The sequence below is a fragment of the Scyliorhinus canicula genome, chromosome 24 (assembly GCF_902713615.1).
Source record: "Scyliorhinus canicula chromosome 24, sScyCan1.1, whole genome shotgun sequence".
Taxonomy (NCBI): domain Eukaryota; kingdom Metazoa; phylum Chordata; class Chondrichthyes; order Carcharhiniformes; family Scyliorhinidae; genus Scyliorhinus; species Scyliorhinus canicula.
In genome coordinates, this window is record NC_052169.1 from 21,485,494 (window position 1) to 21,505,943 (window position 20,450).

The 20,450-nt window shown below is 46.7% G+C and overlaps 1 protein-coding gene across 8 annotated transcripts in view; it reads left to right on the forward strand.

The window, feature by feature from the left end:
* The window catches only part of LOC119956760 (casein kinase I-like), a 205,235-nt gene that overhangs the window by 125,386 nt on the left and 59,399 nt on the right, over nt 1–20,450 (forward strand). For all 8 annotated transcript variants that reach the window (XM_038784128.1, XM_038784126.1, XM_038784131.1 and 5 more), the window contains 3 exons: nt 3,132–3,283; nt 16,100–16,334; nt 18,431–18,516. In XM_038784128.1, the coding sequence (XP_038640056.1) occupies nt 3,132–3,283; nt 16,100–16,334; nt 18,431–18,516 (473 nt within the window). The remainder of the gene's footprint in view (nt 1–3,131; nt 3,284–16,099; nt 16,335–18,430; nt 18,517–20,450) is intronic.

Genomic DNA, 20,450 nt, shown 5'->3' on the forward strand with positions numbered 1-20,450 from the left:
CTCTAAACCTTGCCCCTCGCACCTTAAAACTATTCCCCCTAGTAATTGACCCCTCTAACCTGGGAAAAAGTCTCTGACTAACCACTCTGTCTATGCCCCTCATAATTTTGTAGACCTCTATCAGGTCGCCCCCTCAACCTCCTTTCCAGTGCGAACAAACCAAGTTTATTCAACCGCTCCTCATAGCTAATGCCCTCCATACCAGGCAACATCCTGGTAAATCTCTTCTGCACCCTCTCTAAAGCCTCCACATCCTTCTGGTTGTGTGGCGACCAGAATTGAACACTATACTCCAAGTGTGGCCTAACTGTGGTTCTATACAGTCTGCCGCACGTGTACGTCCTGTCGACCCAGCCATGCCTGACGAGTCGAATCTTTGGGGAATCAAAGCCCTTCTTCCCTCGCGCACAACTCACATCAATGTACAGAAAGGCCCAGCCAGTGAAATTTGAATTCAATAAAAATCTGGAAATAAACGTCCAATGTTGACCATAAACCATTGTTGATGGTCGTAAAAACAAACCTGGTTCACTGAAGTCTTTTAGGGAAGGAAATCTGCCATCCTTACCTGGTCTGGCCGACATGTGACTCCAGACCTGCAGCAGTGTGGTTGCCTCGAAATGGCCTGGGAAATGGCCTGGGAAGCCACTCGGTTATATTCAGCCACTGCAAAAACAAACTTGCCAGTTGCCAAGAAACCGGACGGACCATCAACCCAGGCACCGGAAACGACAACGGCAAGCCCTCCCAGTTAATTTACCATCCAGAATGGAAAAGCAGAGGGCAGGCGGGAAGAATAGAATCATAGAACGTTTACAGCGCAGGAGGCCGCCATTTGGCCCGTCCTATCTGTGCTGGCTCTCTGCGAGAGCAGCGCAGCTAGTGTCACTCCCCCATCTTTTCCCTGCCTCCCCGCACATCCCCCCACTCTTCGGATACTCTGATTCCTTTTGAAAGTCACGATCGAATGTGCCTCTGTCACACACTAAGGTAGCACTTTCCAGATCCCAATTGCTTGTTACATAGAAATGTTTTCATAGTCCCCTCTAATTAAATTGACAGTAGTGTCCTGCAATCCAAAATGGGCCTTCTGAACGCCTCTTCCGCCCTCGGCCATCTGAAGTCCATAGCCGAGGGTGAAATTAATTGTCTCGATCCGACGGTTTGCCTCGTTCATTCGGATTCCTATGGACCAAGTCATTCAGACAGGAAGCTCCGTGAGCAATTCTGTTCTGCCTAGGCATGGCTGGGCAATTGGAATGTTATAATTATGCTCAATTCCTCTCTGCTGAGGATGGGGGAGGAAAGTAGCCAACTGATGAAAGACCCCTGCTGTAAAACCAGCAAATAGGCAGGTATTTGGCGAGGGTAACTCCGCTATGGAAATATCTGCACCCCAATTGGCTTCACACCATTGCTGACTAGATTCTAAAGCGGACAATGAACTTTTGAATTGGGTGCCAGCTGCCCACTGCTTACACCCAAACCATCGGGAGGGCCATGAAGGCGAGAAAAGAATCCTTTCCCTGAATCCATTCAAAGCTCAGCAGAGAATCAGAAGGTGCCGATGTCTCCAACAGGCACCATTCAATGAAAATGTGAAATTAATAGGAAAACCTATTAGTCAAGAGTTAAAATTGCTTCAGTTTTGCTTTGTGCATGCTGAAAATTGGTGAGCGATCAAGGAGGAAAACATACCGTGATCCCAATGAGCTCCGAATTTGAATCAACACTATTTGGACGGTGAATGCAGTCCAAATAGTGTTGATTTAAATTCGGAGCTCTTTGGGATCACGGTATGTTTCCCTCCTTGATCGCTCACCAATTTGCAGCACAGCCTGCCAACTTGTGCTCCACCATCCCGATCGTCCGCTGTCTTTCTCTCACGGTTCCACTCCTTTCTGTCCCTCTTTTATTTCTACTACTTGCCATCCTAACTCTGACTGCAGAAATGAGAGCTTGTTGTCGGGTGCCTCGACTCTGGGTTCTACTTTAGGACCAAGTTGAAGGCGGATGTGAGTGACTTGGAGTTGATGTGTTCCATCTTGCACTAATTCGGCCTGTTATTACTCTGCTTCACCTCAGCGTTGTGTTACCAGGACAGTGCTACTTTAAGCTGTCAATGTGAATTTTGCCTTCTGAACCTACTTGAAAAGTTTTGAGCTTTGGCATGTCCAGGTTTATTTTTAAAAGTTTGAGTTAAGACCGTTACCTCTGTCATTGAGTTGATTTTGTTATAATTAATACCACAGCTGGTGAATATTCCAGATATCCATTCATATATTCTCCATTATTAACCAATAATGAAAGATTATAGGGTAAAGCACGATGCTGGATAAAATTGAAATCATTGCATAAGCTCACAACAAAACAACAGTGCCTCGACTACGTGGGGCAGGGAGTTTTCAAAGTTGACTCGAGAATGGGATAAGTCTCCTTACTATCTCTTTGATCACAGTAAGAAGCCTTACAACACCAGGTTAAAGTTCAACAGGTTTGTTTCTAATCACTAGCTTTCGGAGCACTTGTGAATGAAGAGGTGGGTTCCAGAAACATACATATAGTCAAAGTAAATGACACAAGAAGCTACTTTGAATGCGAGTCTTTGCAGGTAATTAAGTCTTTACAGGTCCAGATGGAGCGACTGGACAGAGGGATAATCACAGGTTAAAGAGGTGTGAATTGTCTCAAGTCAGGACAGTTGGTAGGATTTCGCAAGCCCAGGCCAGTTGGTGGGGGGTGAATGTAATGAGACACGAATCCAAGGTCCCGGTTGAGGCCATACTCATGTGTGCGGAACTTGGCAATAAGTTTCTGCTCAATCTGTAAAGACTTAATTACCTGCAAAGACTTGCATTCAAAGTATTGTCTTGCATCAGTGATTTTGTCTATATATATATATATATATGCTTCTGGAACCTCCCTCTTCATTCACCTGAGGAAGGAGCTGAGCTCCGAAAACTAGTGATTCAAAACAAACCTGTTTTACTTTAACCTGGTGTTGTAAGACGTCTTACCGTGCTCACTCCGGCATCTACACATCACATCTCTTTAATGACACATTATTTAAAGCATTTTTGAAAAGTCAGTTTGGATTTTTGGTAAATGCCGTCTTCTGTTTTGCCTTTCAGCTGAAGGAGTTCCTCAGGTTTATTACTTTGGACCATGTAGTAAATATAATGCCATGGTGCTGGAGCTGTTGGGACCAAGTCTGGAGGACCTCTTTGATCTGTGTGACCGGGCGTTCACACTGAAGACTGTGCTAATGATTGCCATTCAGTTGGTGAGCGATATATCTGAAGTGATTCTGTGTGAAATCTCTACTCTCAGGCTACTTATGAATTTAACGCTTTCGGTGTCTGCAGTGATTTTTCTTTTTGTGTCTGCTCCCCACTACCCGCCCGCCCACTCCACTCGCACTTTGTCTGTGCCATGTTGTAGCACACCTTTCTGAACAAGATACACCTCATCAGATTCATTCATAGGTGAAGAAGCTTAGATCCTGAAAATTAATTTTCATCAATTTTGTGCTGTAGCATTGTTGCAGGAGACCATTAAAAGTTTTTTTTAAAAAAGAGTACCCAATTATTTTTTTTCCAATTAAGGGGCAATTTAGCATGGCCAATCCACTTACCCTGCACATCTTTGGGTGGTAGGGGCGAAACCCACGCAGACACGGGGAGAATGTGCAAACTCCACACGGACAGTGACCCAAAGCCGGGATCGAACCCGGGCCCTCAGCGCCGTGAGGCAACAGTGCGTCACCGTGCCGCCCATGTTGCAGGAGATCATCATCATAACCTTTCATTGTTACTATAACAGTATGAAGTTACTGTGAAAAGCCCCTAGTCGCCACATTCCGGCGCCTGTTCGGGTAAGCTGGCTACGGGAATTGAACCCGCGCTGCTGGCCTTGTTCGCCATTACAAGCCATCTGTCTAGCCCACTGAGCTAAACCAGCTAGCTCAGAAGCACGACCTGTCTGACTGCTATATCAGAAGCCTTCCTTGTTCTCCTGCCCTATAACTATGTGTATGTGGAGGAAATTAGTTACAGATGATTAATCGGATCCAGGTGAAGTCTTATTGTTTACTGGGCAGAGAAAAGGTGTCATTAAATTGAAAGATCAAATGCAAGATTCTTATCTAACAAGTATCCTACTGAACAGGACACATGAGCACAACTTAATTTGTAAAGTAATTTAGACATGATTTATAGTTTATACATGTAATATGCTGGAAAGTTGTATCGGTGCCAAAGCAGGGAGAGATTTACCTTGTGATATTTGGAAAGCAATAAGAGTGGGTTTAATTCTTCTGCTGGACCACAGTTCGTGCTTGCTGAATTCAAAGTTTATTTTATTCTTCTTTTATTCATGAGTGGCAAGGCCTAATGTCCATACCTAATTGATCTGGGGTCACTTCAGCCAGGTTTTATTGAGGTGCTTAAAGTGGCCACCTTCATTTGAGATACGTCGATGAAGTTTCAACTTTGGAATAAATGACAAAGCCAAGTGAGGGCCTCTGCTTTTGATTTGTGAATTATTCAATCCCTACAGTACAGAAGGAGGCCATTCGGCCCATCGAGTCTGCACCAGCCTTCTGAAAGAGCACCCCTACCTAGGCCCACTCTTCCGCCTTATTGCCGTAACCCCACCTAACCGTTGGACACTAAAGGGCAATTTAGCGTGACCAATGCGCCTAACCTGCACACCGTTGGGACTGTGGGACGAAACTGGAGCACCTGATGGAAACCCACGCAGGCATGCGGAGAAAGTGCAGACTCCGCACAGATCGTCACCTCGGGCTGGAATTGAACCCGTGTGCCAGTGAGGCAGCAGTGCCAACCACTGCCACCGTGTCTCTCAGTTTGTTTAATTTAGAGTACTTGGTTGACCAAAACATTCAAGTGAAGTAAGGATGTTCTGCGGAATGTTTGTTCTGCTATTATCCCTGCCAAGTGGTTAATTGAGAGCTGCTTCGACCAGCCTTGATCAAATAACCTCAAATAGAGTAAAACTCTTCCCGTCCCAACCCGTCCCACCGCTGATGCCCCCAGTGCCTTTGATGCCAATGCCCAATTTATTTTTCAAGATGTTGTTTCGAACGTTTACCAAGGATGATGTAATTTTGGGAAAGTCTACATCAGTCCTTGGACTAAATTTGCAAGTCTATCCCCTACACCACAGCATACTTGGGCTGTAAGTAACTATTTTATTTACACTGTGACATCAAGGAGTATGTTGCTTTAAGTGCTGTTTTTAATGGTAACATTTACAATTCTTCGATGCTTTACATTTATTTACAGCAGGAATTTTAGCAAGGCCATTCAAAATTGCACCCACGTAATGTTTCGACACTTAAGTGGGTAAGAATCCAAATTACTCACCTACACAGGTCATCCTGTGCATCAATATGGTTCTGCTGTTGGCGCTGCTGTTGGATGACTCAACAGGTCAAATCCCACTCGCCAGGGGAGTGCTGCATCTTTGGCGTTCCTTCGATAGGATCATGCAAAAACGGACAGACAAAGGCAGAGTCGGTTTTCCAGCCGATGCGAGCCACAGGTTGCAAACTATTAAGTCCTGACCCAACCCTGTAACACCCAAGTTCCTGGGAGGCACGAACAACTAAAGCAGATTTAACAAAACCTCTGGAAAATTCTTCCCTTGAGTCTTGAGATAGTCATAGATTCCTGGAGACCCCACATTGATCAATAAATCTTTTTCACCACTGACATCTGGGAAAACCAGTTGAAAATTGCTTCAAATGAACTGATCATCTAAGGTGCCGGTATTTCAGGCCCCTGTGAAAAGATTCCACGGTACTATTCATAGAATCAGAGAGTTTCTGTTCAAAGTTACTAAGAACTTTGGCTTCCTGCTGCTTGTGGATATTGGCTACATAACAGTAGATGCACATCTGACAAATTCTTTGCATGTGAGACATAAGTGTACTCTTCCTCCGACTGTGCAGCGCTGCCTCCGTACTGACCCTCTGACACTGCAATGCACCTCAGTACTGACCCTCTGACACTGTGGTGCAGCCTCAGTACTGACCCTCTGACACTGTGGTGCAGCCTCAGTACTGACCCTCTGACATTGCAGCGTTTCCTCAGTACTGACCCTCTGTCAATGCGGCACTCTCTCGGTACTGACCCTCTGACAGTGCGGCACTCCCTCAGTACTGACTCTCCAACAGTGCAGCGCACCCACAGTACTGACCCTCTGACACTGCAGCGTTTCCTCAGTACTGACCCTCTGTCAATGCGGCACTCTCTCGGTACTGACCCTCTGACAGTGCAGCGTTCCCTCAGTACTGACCCTCTGACAGTGCAGCGCACCCTCAGTACTGACTCTCCAACAGTGCAGCACTCCCTCAGTACTGACCCTCTGACAGTGCGGCGCACCCTCAGTACTGACTCTCCAACAGTGCAGCACTCCCTCAGTACTGACCCTCTGACAGTGCAGCGCACCCTCAGTACTGACCCTCTGACAGTGCGGCGCACCCTCAGTACTGACTCTCTGACAGTGCAGCTCTCCCTCGGTACTGACCCTCTGACAGTGCAGCACTCCCTCAGTGCTGACCCTCTGACAGTGCAGCACTCCCTCAGCACTAACCCTCTGACAGAGCAGCACTCCCTCAGTACTGACCCTCTGACAGTGCAGCACTCCCTCAGTACTGACCCTCTGACAGTGCAGCACACCCTCGGCACTGACCTCCCGACAGTCGAATGCTTCCTCACCACTGACCCTTCCACAGTGTGCTGTCGAAGCGCTGGTCATACTCGACCAGCTGTGATGGGCGGGCCGCATGCCCAACACAAGACTCCCAAAACAAGTGCTTGACTCCAAGCTCTGCAATGGCAAGCGATCACGAGGAGAGCGGAGGAAACGCTACAAGGACAGCGCAGTAGCACACGTGGCTAGTGCTGTGGCTTCACAGCGGCAGGGTCCCGATTCCCCACTGGGTCACTGTCTGTGCGGAGTCTGCACATTCTCCCTGTGTCTGCGTGTGTTTCCTCCGGGTGCTCCGGTTTCCTCCCACAGTCCAAAGACGTGCAGAGTCGGTGGATTGGCCATGATAAATTGCCCTTAGTGACCAAAAAGGTTCGATGGGGTTATCGGGTTATGGGGATAGGGTGGAAGTGAGGGTTTAAGTGGGTCGGTGCAGACTTGATGGGCCAAATGGCCTCCTGCACTGTATGTTCTATGTTCGAAGGACACTGTGAGCGCCTCCCTAAGTAAATGCATCATCCCCATTGACACATGGGAATCGCTCGCCTTGGAACACACAAACTGGAGAAGAAGCATCCTCCCCGTGTGTGCGTGGGTTTCCTCCAGGTGCTCCGGTTTCCTCCCACAGTCCAAAGATGTGCAGGTTAGGTGGATTGGCCATGCTAAATTGCCCTTCGTGTCCAAAATTGTGCTTAGTGTTGGGTGGGGTTACTGGGTTATGGGGATAGGGTGGAGGTGTTGACCTTGGGTAGAGTGCTCTTTCCAAGAGCCTGTGGAGACTCGATGGGCCAAATGGCCTCCTTCTGCACTGTAAATTCTATGATATCTATGATTCTATGAAGTCATCCTCGACAGTAAAGGACTGTCCAAGAAGAGTTCCCTCAGAGCTGACCCTCTGACAGTGCAGCATTCCTTCAATGCTGACACTCGCGCTCCCTCACATGCAAGACCTCACTTTCTCTTCAAATGTTTTCGTTTTTATATTGCGTTTCCGTAACATTTCTTTCCATCTCTCGATCTGAAGTTGTAGGAGCTTGTTTTCCCCAGATGGAACACTGGTTAATTGCCCAGCAGTAGCTGTCAGCCCTGACTGACTGGTACGAAAGCCAGGTTAGAAGTTAGTCAGAGATCTTTTAGTCACCCTCGAGTTACCCTCTGAGGTAACTCTTGTGATTTCATGCATGGAATGCGAAAGTCTGACATTTCCCGTGTACGAAGAGGCCCGCTTGTCCAGTTGCCCTGTTCGATGGCGTGGTATTGCCAATACACAATCACCGCCTCCCATCTCTAACCATACAATTCCTTGGGAAGATCTGACCAACTAGATCAATAACCCACGGCAATTGAGAAAACAAGTCAGAGAGGTTTCTCTCTAGCCTCCCTTAGGCGATCAAAACCAGTCCAGGATAATCTGGCTTTGATTTTTTTCTTTTGTTTACGTGATGTGGGCATTGTTGGCTGGGCCAGCATTCATTGTCCGAACAGAATTGCTCTTACGATGGTGATGCTGAGTTGCTGTCTCTGCTGCAGGAACATGCACAATGCTCTTAGGAAGGGAGCTCCAAGATTTTGATCCAGCGACAATGAAACAACGGCAATATAGATCCATGGTCCGGGGAACTCGAATGAATGGAGTGGCAAGGTACCACTTGTAATGTCCCCCAGAAACATGAAGAAACTCAGCAAACCAGCATTCACCAGGCGACCAGCAGCTGCCTCCGCTATCCTCTAGAAAACGAAGAACCTCCTACATCCAAATCTACTACTACATTTGATGGCCGGCGGGGGGGGGGGCTCACTTGGAAGATTAAAAAGGAAGCCATACCACATTTGGAACTTGCCAGATTGGACAACATGCCAATTGGTGTTCGCAGGAAGATTCCCTAATTGAAAACATTACGAGGTTGAGCACTCTTCAGATTATATTTAGAGTAAGCTGGCTTGCCATCTTGCTGCAGTTTGACTTTAGTGTCAGCCAGGGCTCAGTTGGCAACACAAGAACCTCTTTGTACACGGGAAATGTCAGACTTTCGCATTCCATGCATGAAATCACAAGAGTTACCTCAGAGGGTAACTCGAGGGTGAATAAAAGAACTCTGACTGACTTCTAAACTGGCTTTAGTACCAGTCTGTCAGGGCTGACAGCTACTGGCAATTAACCAGTGTTCCATCTGGGGAAAACAAGCTCCTACAACTTCAGATCAAGAGATGGAAAGAAATGTGTCATTGGTTTGGGGTTCCAGTCCCCCTCCAGGACTTGAGTGTAAAGTCAAGGCTGGCGTTCTGGTGTAAAGGTCAAGGCGGGCGCTCTAGTGTAAAGTCAAGGCTGGTGTAGTACAGGTGTGTGTGTGTGGGGGGTGGGGTTGATGGACCGTTGGATGGGCTGTCTTTTGGATGAGGCATTAAGCCTACTCTGGTGGATGTAACTATATCGAAGGAAGGGATATCCCCGCTGTCTTGGCCATCACTTGTCCCTCGATCAGCATTGCAAAAAACGATTATCTGACCGTCACTGTTTGTGGCCGTTTGCAAATTGGCTACCGTGTTTCTGACATTGCAACAGTGCCAACACTGAAGAGTATTCCTTTGGCTGTGTAAAGTGCTTTGAGACGCTGGCGGTTGTGAAAACCGCTGTGTGAATCCAAGATCTTATTTTCACGTTCGGCCTGCGAGGGTACAATATAGTTTGTTCCACATGAACCTGTTTCCCCCCCCCCCCCCCCCCCATTCAATCAGACCCTGGCTTAAACTGCCTCCTGCTCCTGGAGGAGGGAGAAAGCTGCAGTTACTTAATATTTTCTCCAGTATTAAATGCTTGAGTGCTTCTCGTTTTTACCAAGAACATAGTTCTTATTAAACTTGCGGACTCTTATTGTCTATTGGAACAAGCAACCATAAAGCTGATCGCATGATTCAATTAAGACTCTTATTGACTTGCACCATGCAGCCGTTGAACATTGATCTATTTGCTCAGATGTTTCCTTTCATTGCAGCTTGCGTTTGAACCCAATGCCTGAATTAATTTCGAGCAATATCTTCTGCAGCAAGCAGATGAATTTCTTCTTCACATTGAGATGGTAATGAAAATTTCCCAAATTGAAATACTGTGGGATAATCTGAGCTGATGTCCCTGACAGCACAAATGATTAGTTTGGTCCAGTTTAGAACCATTCAATTGAGCGTTTATGCAAATGCTTCCTTCGTATCCATTTCAAGTGCAGATGAATGGATGGATGTAATTGCAAATTCTCAATGCTGTGAGAAGGAGTGAGGTTTACATGGTTCTGGCCCTGCCTGAAAGCTAATTGTGCCCATCAATAATACAGCAGCAAAATAATGTCATCGCTATAAATCTGATTCAAAAACAGACCACGCTTGAAGCATCTCTGTTTCAGATTTGCAGCATCTGTGGAGAGGGAAAAGGAGAATATTTTCACAGGACCCTTTCAATATTGTGCCAGACCCTCTGGGTGCCGGGGTCTCCATTGACGAGAAACCTAATGGAACAGAAATAGCATTCAAAAGCTCAACACCATCCAGGGCAAAGTAGCCCATCTGATTGGAACCCCTTAACCATTCACTAGAATGAAAGGTCACAGATATATTTTGAGAGGTGGTAGATTTAGAACTGAGATGAGGAGGAACTACTTCTCGCAGAGGGTGGTGAATTTGTGGAACTCGCTGCCCTATACTGCGGTGGAGTCTGAATCGTTAAATGGTTTCAGGAAGGAGATAGAAATATTTCTGATTTTTTAAAAAAACAGGTTAAAGGGATATGGGGAACAGGTGGGGGAGGTGGATTTAGCGGGTGAAGTGGATCTGGGGCTGGTTAAGCACAGGTCTAAATCGCTAGCTTTGAAAGCAGACCAAGGCAGGCCAGCAGCATGGTTTAATTCCCATACCAGCCTCCCCGGACAGGTGCCGGAATGTGGCTTTTCGTGGTAACTTCATTTGAAGCCTACTTGTGACAATAAGCGATTTTCATTTCATTTGAGACCAGGAAGAGATCAGCCATGATTTGATCGAATGGCGGAGCAGGCTCTAAGGGTGGAATTGCTTATTTCCGCTCCTAATTCCGATGTTCCCATGTTCACTCCCACCACCGCCGGCGCACAGTGGTAGCAGCGTGCACCAGATACAAGATGCACTGCTGCACCGTGGCAGGGTTACTTCAGCAACTTCCGAACCCATGACCTCTACCACCTAGAAGGCCACGTGCTGCAGACACAAGGGAACACCACCACTTCCAAGCTTCCTCCACGTCACACACCATCCTGAATGGGAAATACATCGTCTGCCGTTCCTTCACTGTTACCGGGTCCAAAATCCTGAAACTCCCTTCCTGACCATGCTGGAGTGTATCTACATTGCACAGACTGTAGGTCATGGATACAGTTCACCACCACATTCTCGGGGGCAATTAGGAATGGGCAACTAATACTGCCCTTGCCAGCTATGCTCACATCTTATGAACAAATCATTTTTTTAAGTAACAGCCCCTGAATAACCAGAGGAGTACTGCTAATTATCAACCACAGTTTTGCCTGGGATCCCAGTTTTGTTGTTTTCAACCATTTCGACTTTTTTCTTTGAGGTCCCACTGAAGTTTAAAAAAATGTTTTTGTTTAGAGTATCCAATTTTTTTTTTTAACCAATTAAAGGGCAATTTAGCGTGGCCAATCCACCCACCCGGCACTTCTTTGGGTTGTGGGGGCGAAACCCACGCAGACACATTGAACATACAGTGCTGAAGGAGGCCATTCAGCCCATCGAGTCTGCACCGACCCACTTAAGCCCTCACTTCCACCCTATTCCCGTAACCCAATAATCTCTCCCAACCTTTTTGGTGTGGAGATGCCGGCGTTGGACTGGGGTGAGCACAGTAAGAAGTCTTACAACACCAGGTTAAAGTCCAACATGTTTGTTTCAAACACGAGCTTTCGGAGCGCAGCCCTTTTGGTCACTTAGGAGCAATTTATCACGGCCAGTCTGCCTAACCAGCACGTCTTTGGACTGTGGGAGGAAACCGGAGCACCCAGAGGAAACCCACGCAGACACGGGGAGAATGTGCAGACTCCACACAGACAGTGACCCAAGCCGGGAATCGAACCTGGGACCCTGGCACTGTGAAGCCATTGTGCTATCCACTTGTGCTACCGTGCTGCCCGACACGGGGAGAATGTGCAAACGATGTCCCACTGAAGATATGGTGGAAGATCAGGGCACCCCTGCCTGTGAACATTCAGGACCATTAACTGCACCAGCGTTCCCAGACTCTCAGCGGTCCCACACATTTGAAGAGTGTTAGTAATGAATTGAAAATATGTAGATTGCCAGCAGTGTGGCCGAACTGCGGAGTTTGTGATGTACTGTTACTTCCATTGAACAAGCAACAGCCTGCTGATCTGATTTGAAAATAAGTCTTTGCCGGAACGCTTTTTTTATTATTTTGTTGGGTGTGACTGTTGTTGGAAAGGCCACCATTTGTTTCCCATCCCTAATTGCCCTCGAGAAGGGTGGTGAGCTGCTTTCTTGAACCCCCACAAGTCCATCTGATGTCAAAAGACCCACATTGATGTTCGGCAGAGAGTTTCAGGATTTTGACCCAGTGACAGTGAAGGAACGGGGATAAAGCTACAAGTCGGGATGGTGTGTGATTTGGAAGGGGTCTTGCAGATGGTGACGTTCCTGGTGGTGAATTGGCCACGTTAAATTGCCCCTTAACGGGAAAAAAATAATAATTGGGTACTCTAAATTTCTATAAAATAAACATGCCAGCCCTTCGTTGGATGTAGGATCTTTACATCCATGGGCAGCGTGGTAGCACAGTGGGTAGCACTGTTGCTTCACAGCTCCAGGGTCCTAGGTTTGATTCCTGGCTTGGGTCACTGTCTGTGCAGAGTCTGCATGTTCTCCCCGTGTCTGCGTGGGTTTCCTCCGGGTGATCCGGTTTCCTCCCACAAGTCCTGAAAGACGTGCTTGTTAGGTGAATTAGACATTCTGAATTCTCCCTCCGTGTCCCTGAACAGGCGCCAGAATGTGGCGACTGGGGGCTTTACACAGTAATTTCATTGCAGTGTTAATGTGATAATAAAGATTATTATTATCTTTTAAAAATATTTTACTGAAGAGTTTTCATTTATAACAACCAAAATACACAATAACAACATGGATAAACTTATATTACAAAGTACAGTATTAGTAAAAGCAGAACTAACTATACAAAACCCACCGAGGAAGTGACCACACTTCCCCTGATAATGGGAACTAAGAGGTAACCTGTCCCCATCCCTCCTAACAGCTGATTAGCTCTTTAATGTAGCAAATGAATAGCTGCTGCCTCAGGTAGAACCCTTCTCTAGATGTAGAAATTCCGTAAGATCACCCAACCAGACCGAGGCACTGGGCAGAGCAGCAGATCACCATCCCAGCAGAACCCGCCTCTGGGCGATCAGCGAGGCAAAGTTTACATCCACCTTAAAGGGAAGATGGGGTTCAACATCTCGTTGCCGGCTGTCACTTCGAACAGTGAAGCATTCGTTCAGTTCCGCACAGAAATGCTAGTCATGTACTCAAATCACCAGAGTGGGCCTTAGAACAGTACAGCACAGAACAGGCCCTTCAGCCCTCGATGTTGTGCCGAGCAATGATCACCCTACACAAACCCACGTATCCACCGTAACCCAACCCCCCCCCCCCCCCCCTTTAACCTTACTTTTTTAGGACACTACGGGCAATTTAGCATGGCCAATCCACCTAATCCGCACATCTTTGGACTGTGGGAGGAAACCGGAGCACCCGGAGGAAACCCACACACACACGGGGAGGACGTGCAGACTCCGCACAGACAGTGACCCAGCCGGGAATCGAACCTGGGACCCTGGAGCTGTGAAGCATTTATGCTAACCACCATGCTACCATGCTGCCCAAATGCCTTGAACCCACATCCATTTGAGATGCAAGAGTGCTGGCCACTGAACCAAGTCTGACACCAGGAATAATCTTAATTCATCGAGTTGGGAAGGAATGAGAAGCTTACCAGGACTGACTAACTTGTTAGCGTCTTGCATACGCATTGATGGATTCCTTGACTTGCGTAACTAGGTTTCTTTCCACGAGTCTTGACCCAGGTTGGGCAAGCATCCCATAGATTGTCATCTCTTCGTCCCTCTCCCTTCAGTCACAAGGGAGGGAATCCACAAACACCTTGGGTTCACTCGTGCTGGAAGCTGAGAAACTATGACCAGAGATGAAATTAACTTTTAATTACCGCCCTAACAACAATTCCTCTGATTGGGCAAGGATCTTTGTGCAGATTTTCTGCCAATTGTAATACGGCTTCAGTTAAAATCTGCTTGTAAATTGCAGCCTGGTCTGGTTCTCCTTCCACCATCAGGCAGTAGGTAAGCAGGACTGTTTCTGCCCTGATACAGCAGCTGGAGCAAGTACAGTGCCTGGAAGCTAATTCCTGATGTGTTGTGAAAGTGTGCCTCGCATCAAAACTACTTTGGATAGTTCCTGGCCCCCTTTCGCCTTCTGAAAGAAAGCATTTTCATTTCCATAATGCCTTTCATAACTTCAGGATAACCTGGGAAGGCCTTCCAACCAATGAAGTATTCATGAAGTGAAGCCACGGTTCTAATGCACGAACCATGGCAGCCATATTGTGAGCAACAATATGATAATGACCAGATGTTTGATCGCTGTTCTTTGAGGGATAAGCATTGGCAGGACACCGGGGAGAACTCGTCTTCGGAACACAGCCATGGTATCTTTTGCATGCGAGGGAGGAGAGAAAATGTCTTGGCCAAAAGACAGCACCTCTGACAGTGCAGCACTCCCTCAGTCCTGCACTGCAATATCAGCCTAAATATTGCGCTCAGGATTATTGGGACTGCAATCCACATCTTTCTGACTCCGAGGTGAGAGAGCCTTGGCTGACGCACCCAAGTCTGCACACCTGCGCGTGTAAGTGGCTTAATTGCATGTAGGTGAGTGGGGCAGAGTTGGCGGACCAGGTGGGTTTCTGGACGTTCGTCATTTCACTTTGTAAAATCCCTCAATCTTTCAGTCAAACTAACATTTATTGGATCCGGTGTGCTCCCTACCAATAGCAGTGACGGAAACCAAATCTATAGTACCTATAAAAAGGATAGCAGACAAGTATTGGCAAAAGTATGGGTAGCACAGTGGTTCGCATAATGGCTTCACAGCGCCAGGGTCCCAGGTTCGATTCCCTGCTGAGTCACTGTCTGTGCGGAGTCTGCACGTTCTCCTCGTGTGTGCGTGGGTTTCCTCCGGGTGCACTGGTTTCCTCTCTGTCCAAAGATGTGGGGGTTAGGTGGATTGGCTGTGATAAATTGCCCCTAGTGACCAAAAAAAAAGGTAAGGTGGGGTTACGGGGATTGGGTGGAAGAATGGGAATAGGGTGGAGGTGTGGGCTTAGGAAGGGTGCTCTTTCCAAGGGCCGGTGCAGACTCGATGGGCCGAATGGCCTCCTTCTGCACTGTAAATTCTGTGTTGAAATGTGATTTCAAGTGGCTCCTCGAGGGCCAGCACGGCAAGATGGACCAAATAGCCACCTTCTGAGAAATTCTACCATTGGATTGAACGAGTTGTTGAGTGATGGGAAGTAGCAGCTCTCTCACATTTGATACTTCCTGGTATTGTAAATTGGAGTACACAAAGTAAATGTTTAAAGGCCCGTATGTCGCTGATTATTAAGTTTGCGGTAATTAGAAACTGATGGTAACTAGAATGGTGGCCCAGTGGTTAGCACTGCTGCCTACGGCGCTGAGGATCCGGGGTCGATTCCGGCCCCGGGTCACTGTCCATGTGGAGTTTGCACATTCTCCCCGTGTTTGCGTGTGCTTTGCCCCCACAACCCAAAGATGTGCAGGTTAGATGAATTGGCCACGCTAAATTGCCCCTTAATTGGAAAGAAAAAAATTGTGTACTCTAAATTTATTTTAAAAAACTAGAAACTAGCAGTTTAGAAATGCTCCCTACATCCTCTTGATTAGTGCAATGTTCAAACACTCTGGTACTTAGATGTGGCAGCTTTGCCTTCCTGTCGACTTGCAGTGTACTGTAACTAGAGTTTTACACCAGTAAATGCTAACTGATTGGTATTAAGATTTGAATGGTTGAATATAGTTTGAATCAACAATTCAGCAGGGTTTCAGTTCCAAAATGTAGGTTTCTCAAACCCTGATCAACAGGTTGCAGGGCAAAGGGAAGATTTCTCTTGGGCATCAGTTGTCAAATAGTTGCCCCGTAGCAGAAGATTTCCTGTTTCAGCATGGAGGAAGGGAGAAAAGAGGAGATGGTTCCTGTTCTTAATGTGTCTGATCTGTTTCCACAGCTGAACCGAATGGAGTATGTCCACTCAAAGAGCTTAATCTACAGAGACGTCAAGCCGGAAAACTTTTTAATTGGAAGGCAAGGCAATAAAAAGGAACACATTATCCATATAATAGACTTTGGTTTAGCCAAGGAGTATGTTGATCCCGATACCAAAAAGCACATCCCGTACAGGGAGCACAAGAGCTTAACGGGCACTGCAAGATACATGTCCATCAACACTCACCTGGGCAAAGGTCTGTCGCCTCAGCTGCAACGTATTTTGCTTGGTGCGTTCGGCGGGAAAGCTTGCATTCATCTTGAGGGCCAATTCACTTCACTGTTCGGAGGATGATTGTTATTTGCGGGGTGGGGGGGGGAATAGAGATCCGATCTAGATGTAAAATACAATGACGACATTTACAGGCGGTGGCCTTTAAAGAAAGGGAAAGAACACTTCTATGTAGCCTAACCTATTTAATTATGATTTTTTTTTTGTCATGCGAGAGAGTTTTGTGCGTGGGATTCAATACCTTTTCGATTTTACATCCCTTCGATTTTACATCCCTTCAAGTTGCAGAGAGACGATGATGGATTTTCGGTGATGGGATGCTGAACACACGTTTACATCAAGTTACAAAAGTATCCCAACTAGTCCGCAAATGAAAAGTGTCTTGGTAGTTTATGCTAGCGAGCTCTGCTTAAAAAAAAACTATGTTATTCCTTTTCGTTATTTGCTTTTTGAAAGTAAGTTTAGAGTATCCAATTTATTTTTTCCAATTAAGGGACAGTTTAGCATGGCCAATCCACCTACCCTGTTCCCTGGCTGAAATGTCGCCACAATTTCAGGCCTTCCCAGTGTAGTGCCAAGGGATCTTTTGTGTCCATGTGAGGATAGAAGGGATCATCAGTTTATGTCGTTCCAGAAAGATGGCACCTCGGATGGTGCAAGTACTGCATTGGAATGCCAACCTGGAATTCGTGCTCAAATCCCTGGAGTGGGACTTCAACCCACAATCTTGTGAATGATCCCCGCCACCGCTGGCACTAATCTTTGTCGTCTTTTCCTTTGCCCCACGACTTGAATGCAAACTTTTGACGGACTGTGTTTCGCACTGCCGTGCATTCCACTGGATTTATGTTTTCTCCATGGGGCCGTCTGGATTTTCAGGAACCATGGAATGGTCATCCATTTTCTTTTAAAAGTTGCGGCAATCTAGAACTTAGGAGAACTTTTAACGTTCCTTGGGGGAAACAGGTTGGTGATGTGCCGAAGTGTTTTTAAGGGATGTCGGCTGATGCCTGACTATAAACAGGCCAGAAATTGCAGAATGCAACTTTCCATGACCCTGGCAAGCATCCTGGAATCCCGTGCATTTAAAATAGGGCTTGATTTGTCACCACCCCTGGCCTTGCAGATAATCTAGAATCCAGGGTGTTAGATTGACGAGTGGAGATCCTCCTAGAGTTTTTGAGGCATTCTTGGAGCATGTGGATCGGTGGAGCGGAAGTCCTAAATTATTTTGCTCCCATAGTCTCCAGTTATAATTTGCCAATAAGCTGTAAGATAGCCAAAAAGCAGCAGTGTTGTAATTGAGTATATTTAATGAACTTACCGTGGGATAAATACTCTGCTAGTAATTCAGAATGCACAAAGGGGCAAAGGAAAAGATGGTTCATTCAGAAGGTTGTGGGTTCAAGTCCCTCTAGAGATTTGAGCACGAATTCCAGGTTGGCATCCCAAAGCAGTACGTGCACCATCCGAGATGCCACCTTTCTGGTAAGACATTAAACCGATGGGGTAGCACAGTGCTTAGCACAGTTGCTTCACAGCTCCAGGGTCCCAGGTTCGAATCCCGGCTTGGCTCACTCTGTGCGGAGTCTGCATATTCTCCCCATATCTGCGTGGGTTTCCTCCGGGTGCTCCGGTTTCTTCCCACAGTCTAAAGATGTGCGGGTTGGGTGGATTGGCCATGCTAAATTGCCCTTGGTGTCCAAAAAGGTTAGGTGGTGTTACTGGGGTACGGGGATAAGTGTAAGTGTGCGCTTAAATGGGGTGTTCTTTCCAAGGGCTGGTGCAGACTCGGTGGGCCCAATGGCCTCCCACGCTGTAGATTCTATGACCCTTCTGTTGAATGCAGAAATCCGATGGCCTCTGCACTATTAGTTTCAATCTTTGAGATGTTGCACGTACTCGGGACAAAACCATCTCTTTCTTGGCCGCGCATTAAAAATGACAAGCCTGATGTCAAGTGGCTGAAGCTCCCGAATAGAGTGTGTACGTATCCACAGTAATTCTCCCTTGTCGGAATGTGCCAACTCATCAGCTAAATGCATTCTTGTTTTTCCCTAGAGCAAAGCCGAAGAGATGACTTGGAGGCTTTAGGACACATGTTTATGTATTTTCTACGAGGCAGTCTCCCCTGGCAGGGATTAAAGGTGAGGGCTATGTGCACTTCCTTGAGTTTGGCATTGTACTGACATGATATTTAACAATCCATTTAATCCGTACTATCCATATGTGTAAAAAATTTATGAACTGTAATAATTGGCTAATCTCAGAGGGACTTTTTATTTTAAGGTAATTTCCGGCATGAGAAAGTCGTTGTTTGGTAGTGCAAAGCTAGAGTATTGCGGGAAAAAGACATGTCGAAACTTATTGTCTTGCACTCGTTGGGACACTTCGCAAGAATAGGGGGGGAAAACAACAATTTATACTGTGTGGGAAGAGAGTGCTGATTGTTGGCAAGTGGACTCTGATTGGTAGAGGCATTGCCATGGAGAATGCACCAGTTGATGGTGACTAACTGCAAACCGTCAAGCAACTTTGACCTGGTTGGTCAAAGCATTGCCCTGACGAATGGGTCAGGCAATGGCAGTCACTTATTTTGTTTAGCTGAAACAGGTGCAATGTGTGTACATGTTCCTTCTGTCTGTCAGGAGCAGGGCCCTGTGTATTGAGGTATGTTGCTTCCAGTATACATAACAGCATGTTAAAGATTACTTCACAATGTTGTCCAATCGCGGAATCACATCTAATGTCATACCCCTTGACACCGTTAGTGTGCTTGACAACAGCATCTTGTTAGTGGCAAATGTCAACTTGTGTTGCTACTGCATAGCAGCAACCTGAAACAGCTAGCTTCACCTGTTGCTCTGAGATACCTTGCCTTTCCAGGGTGATCTGAGGTAGAGTGGGCACTTTTCAGGGCTGAAATAAAAGCCTTGGGGGCCCATTCATGCATTTAGTGTGATATGCGGCACGAAATAATCTGATCAGGGTAGCCATTATCCTACAGGATGCCTTTGACGTGCCCTATTCCAGCATCAAGCTGAGCAAATGGCTTGGGCCCTATTCACAAGGTTTCCGATAAGACCTGTGTTCTAATGTGCGGCGTTATGAGAATCCCAACACGTATATTAACCAGTGAAGGTAGACCAGTGATAGAGAACCCCCTGCCGATTTCTCAACTAGTAACATCAAGGAAAGGGGGCTCATTTGACTGCACTATTTCGCAGGTGAATTTTTTTTAATAAATGTTTTTTATTGGGTTTTTCGAACATAGTATATTTACAGGTGTACACAAAGAAGAGAAAAGAAAAAGAGAAGATAATACAAACAAGATAAAAACATCCAAGCTGTATAATTAGCAAAATCACGTAAATAAAAAATATAAGATCACCAAAGTGTGGGGAGGTCAAAACTGGCGAAGTGTATATGCACCGAGATAACCGGAGAGTCAATTATACGCGTCTTGCGTATTCTTCCCGTTTTAAAAAAAAAAGAGTACATACAACACCAGTAATACAAAATAGATCTGGGTGGGTGGCCCCCCCCCCCCCCCCCCCCCCCCCCCCCAAAATCCTCTCTGTAGCTCAACTTTCTTTTCTATTGTATTTAGCTACACCTTCTTGCACTGTTCACCCCTCTTCTTTCTCACCCCCACCCTCCTTCCCGGTCTTTCCCTCCTTCCTTCTCTTTTCTCACGTTTTGGGTACTTTCCCCTGGATCTTGGCTACTTGCTTATTTATCAGCTTGTTCGGTGGCCACAAACAGGTCCCGGAACAATTCGGTCAATGGCTCCTATGTTCTGAAGAAGCCATCGTCCGACCCTCGGATGGCGAATTTGATTTTCTCCATTGGGAGAAATTTGATAGGTCGGACAGCCAGTCTGCAGTATTAGCTGATGCTGCTGACAGCAAGCCGAGCAGGATTCTACGGCGGGCGATGAGGGAGACAAGGGCGTCCGCCCTCCTCCCCATGAAGAGATCTGGCTGGTCTGATACCCCGAAGGCAGCCACTTTCAGGCATGTCTCTCCCCTCATCCCCACCACTTTGGACATTGCCTCGAAAAAGGCTGTCCAGCAGGTCT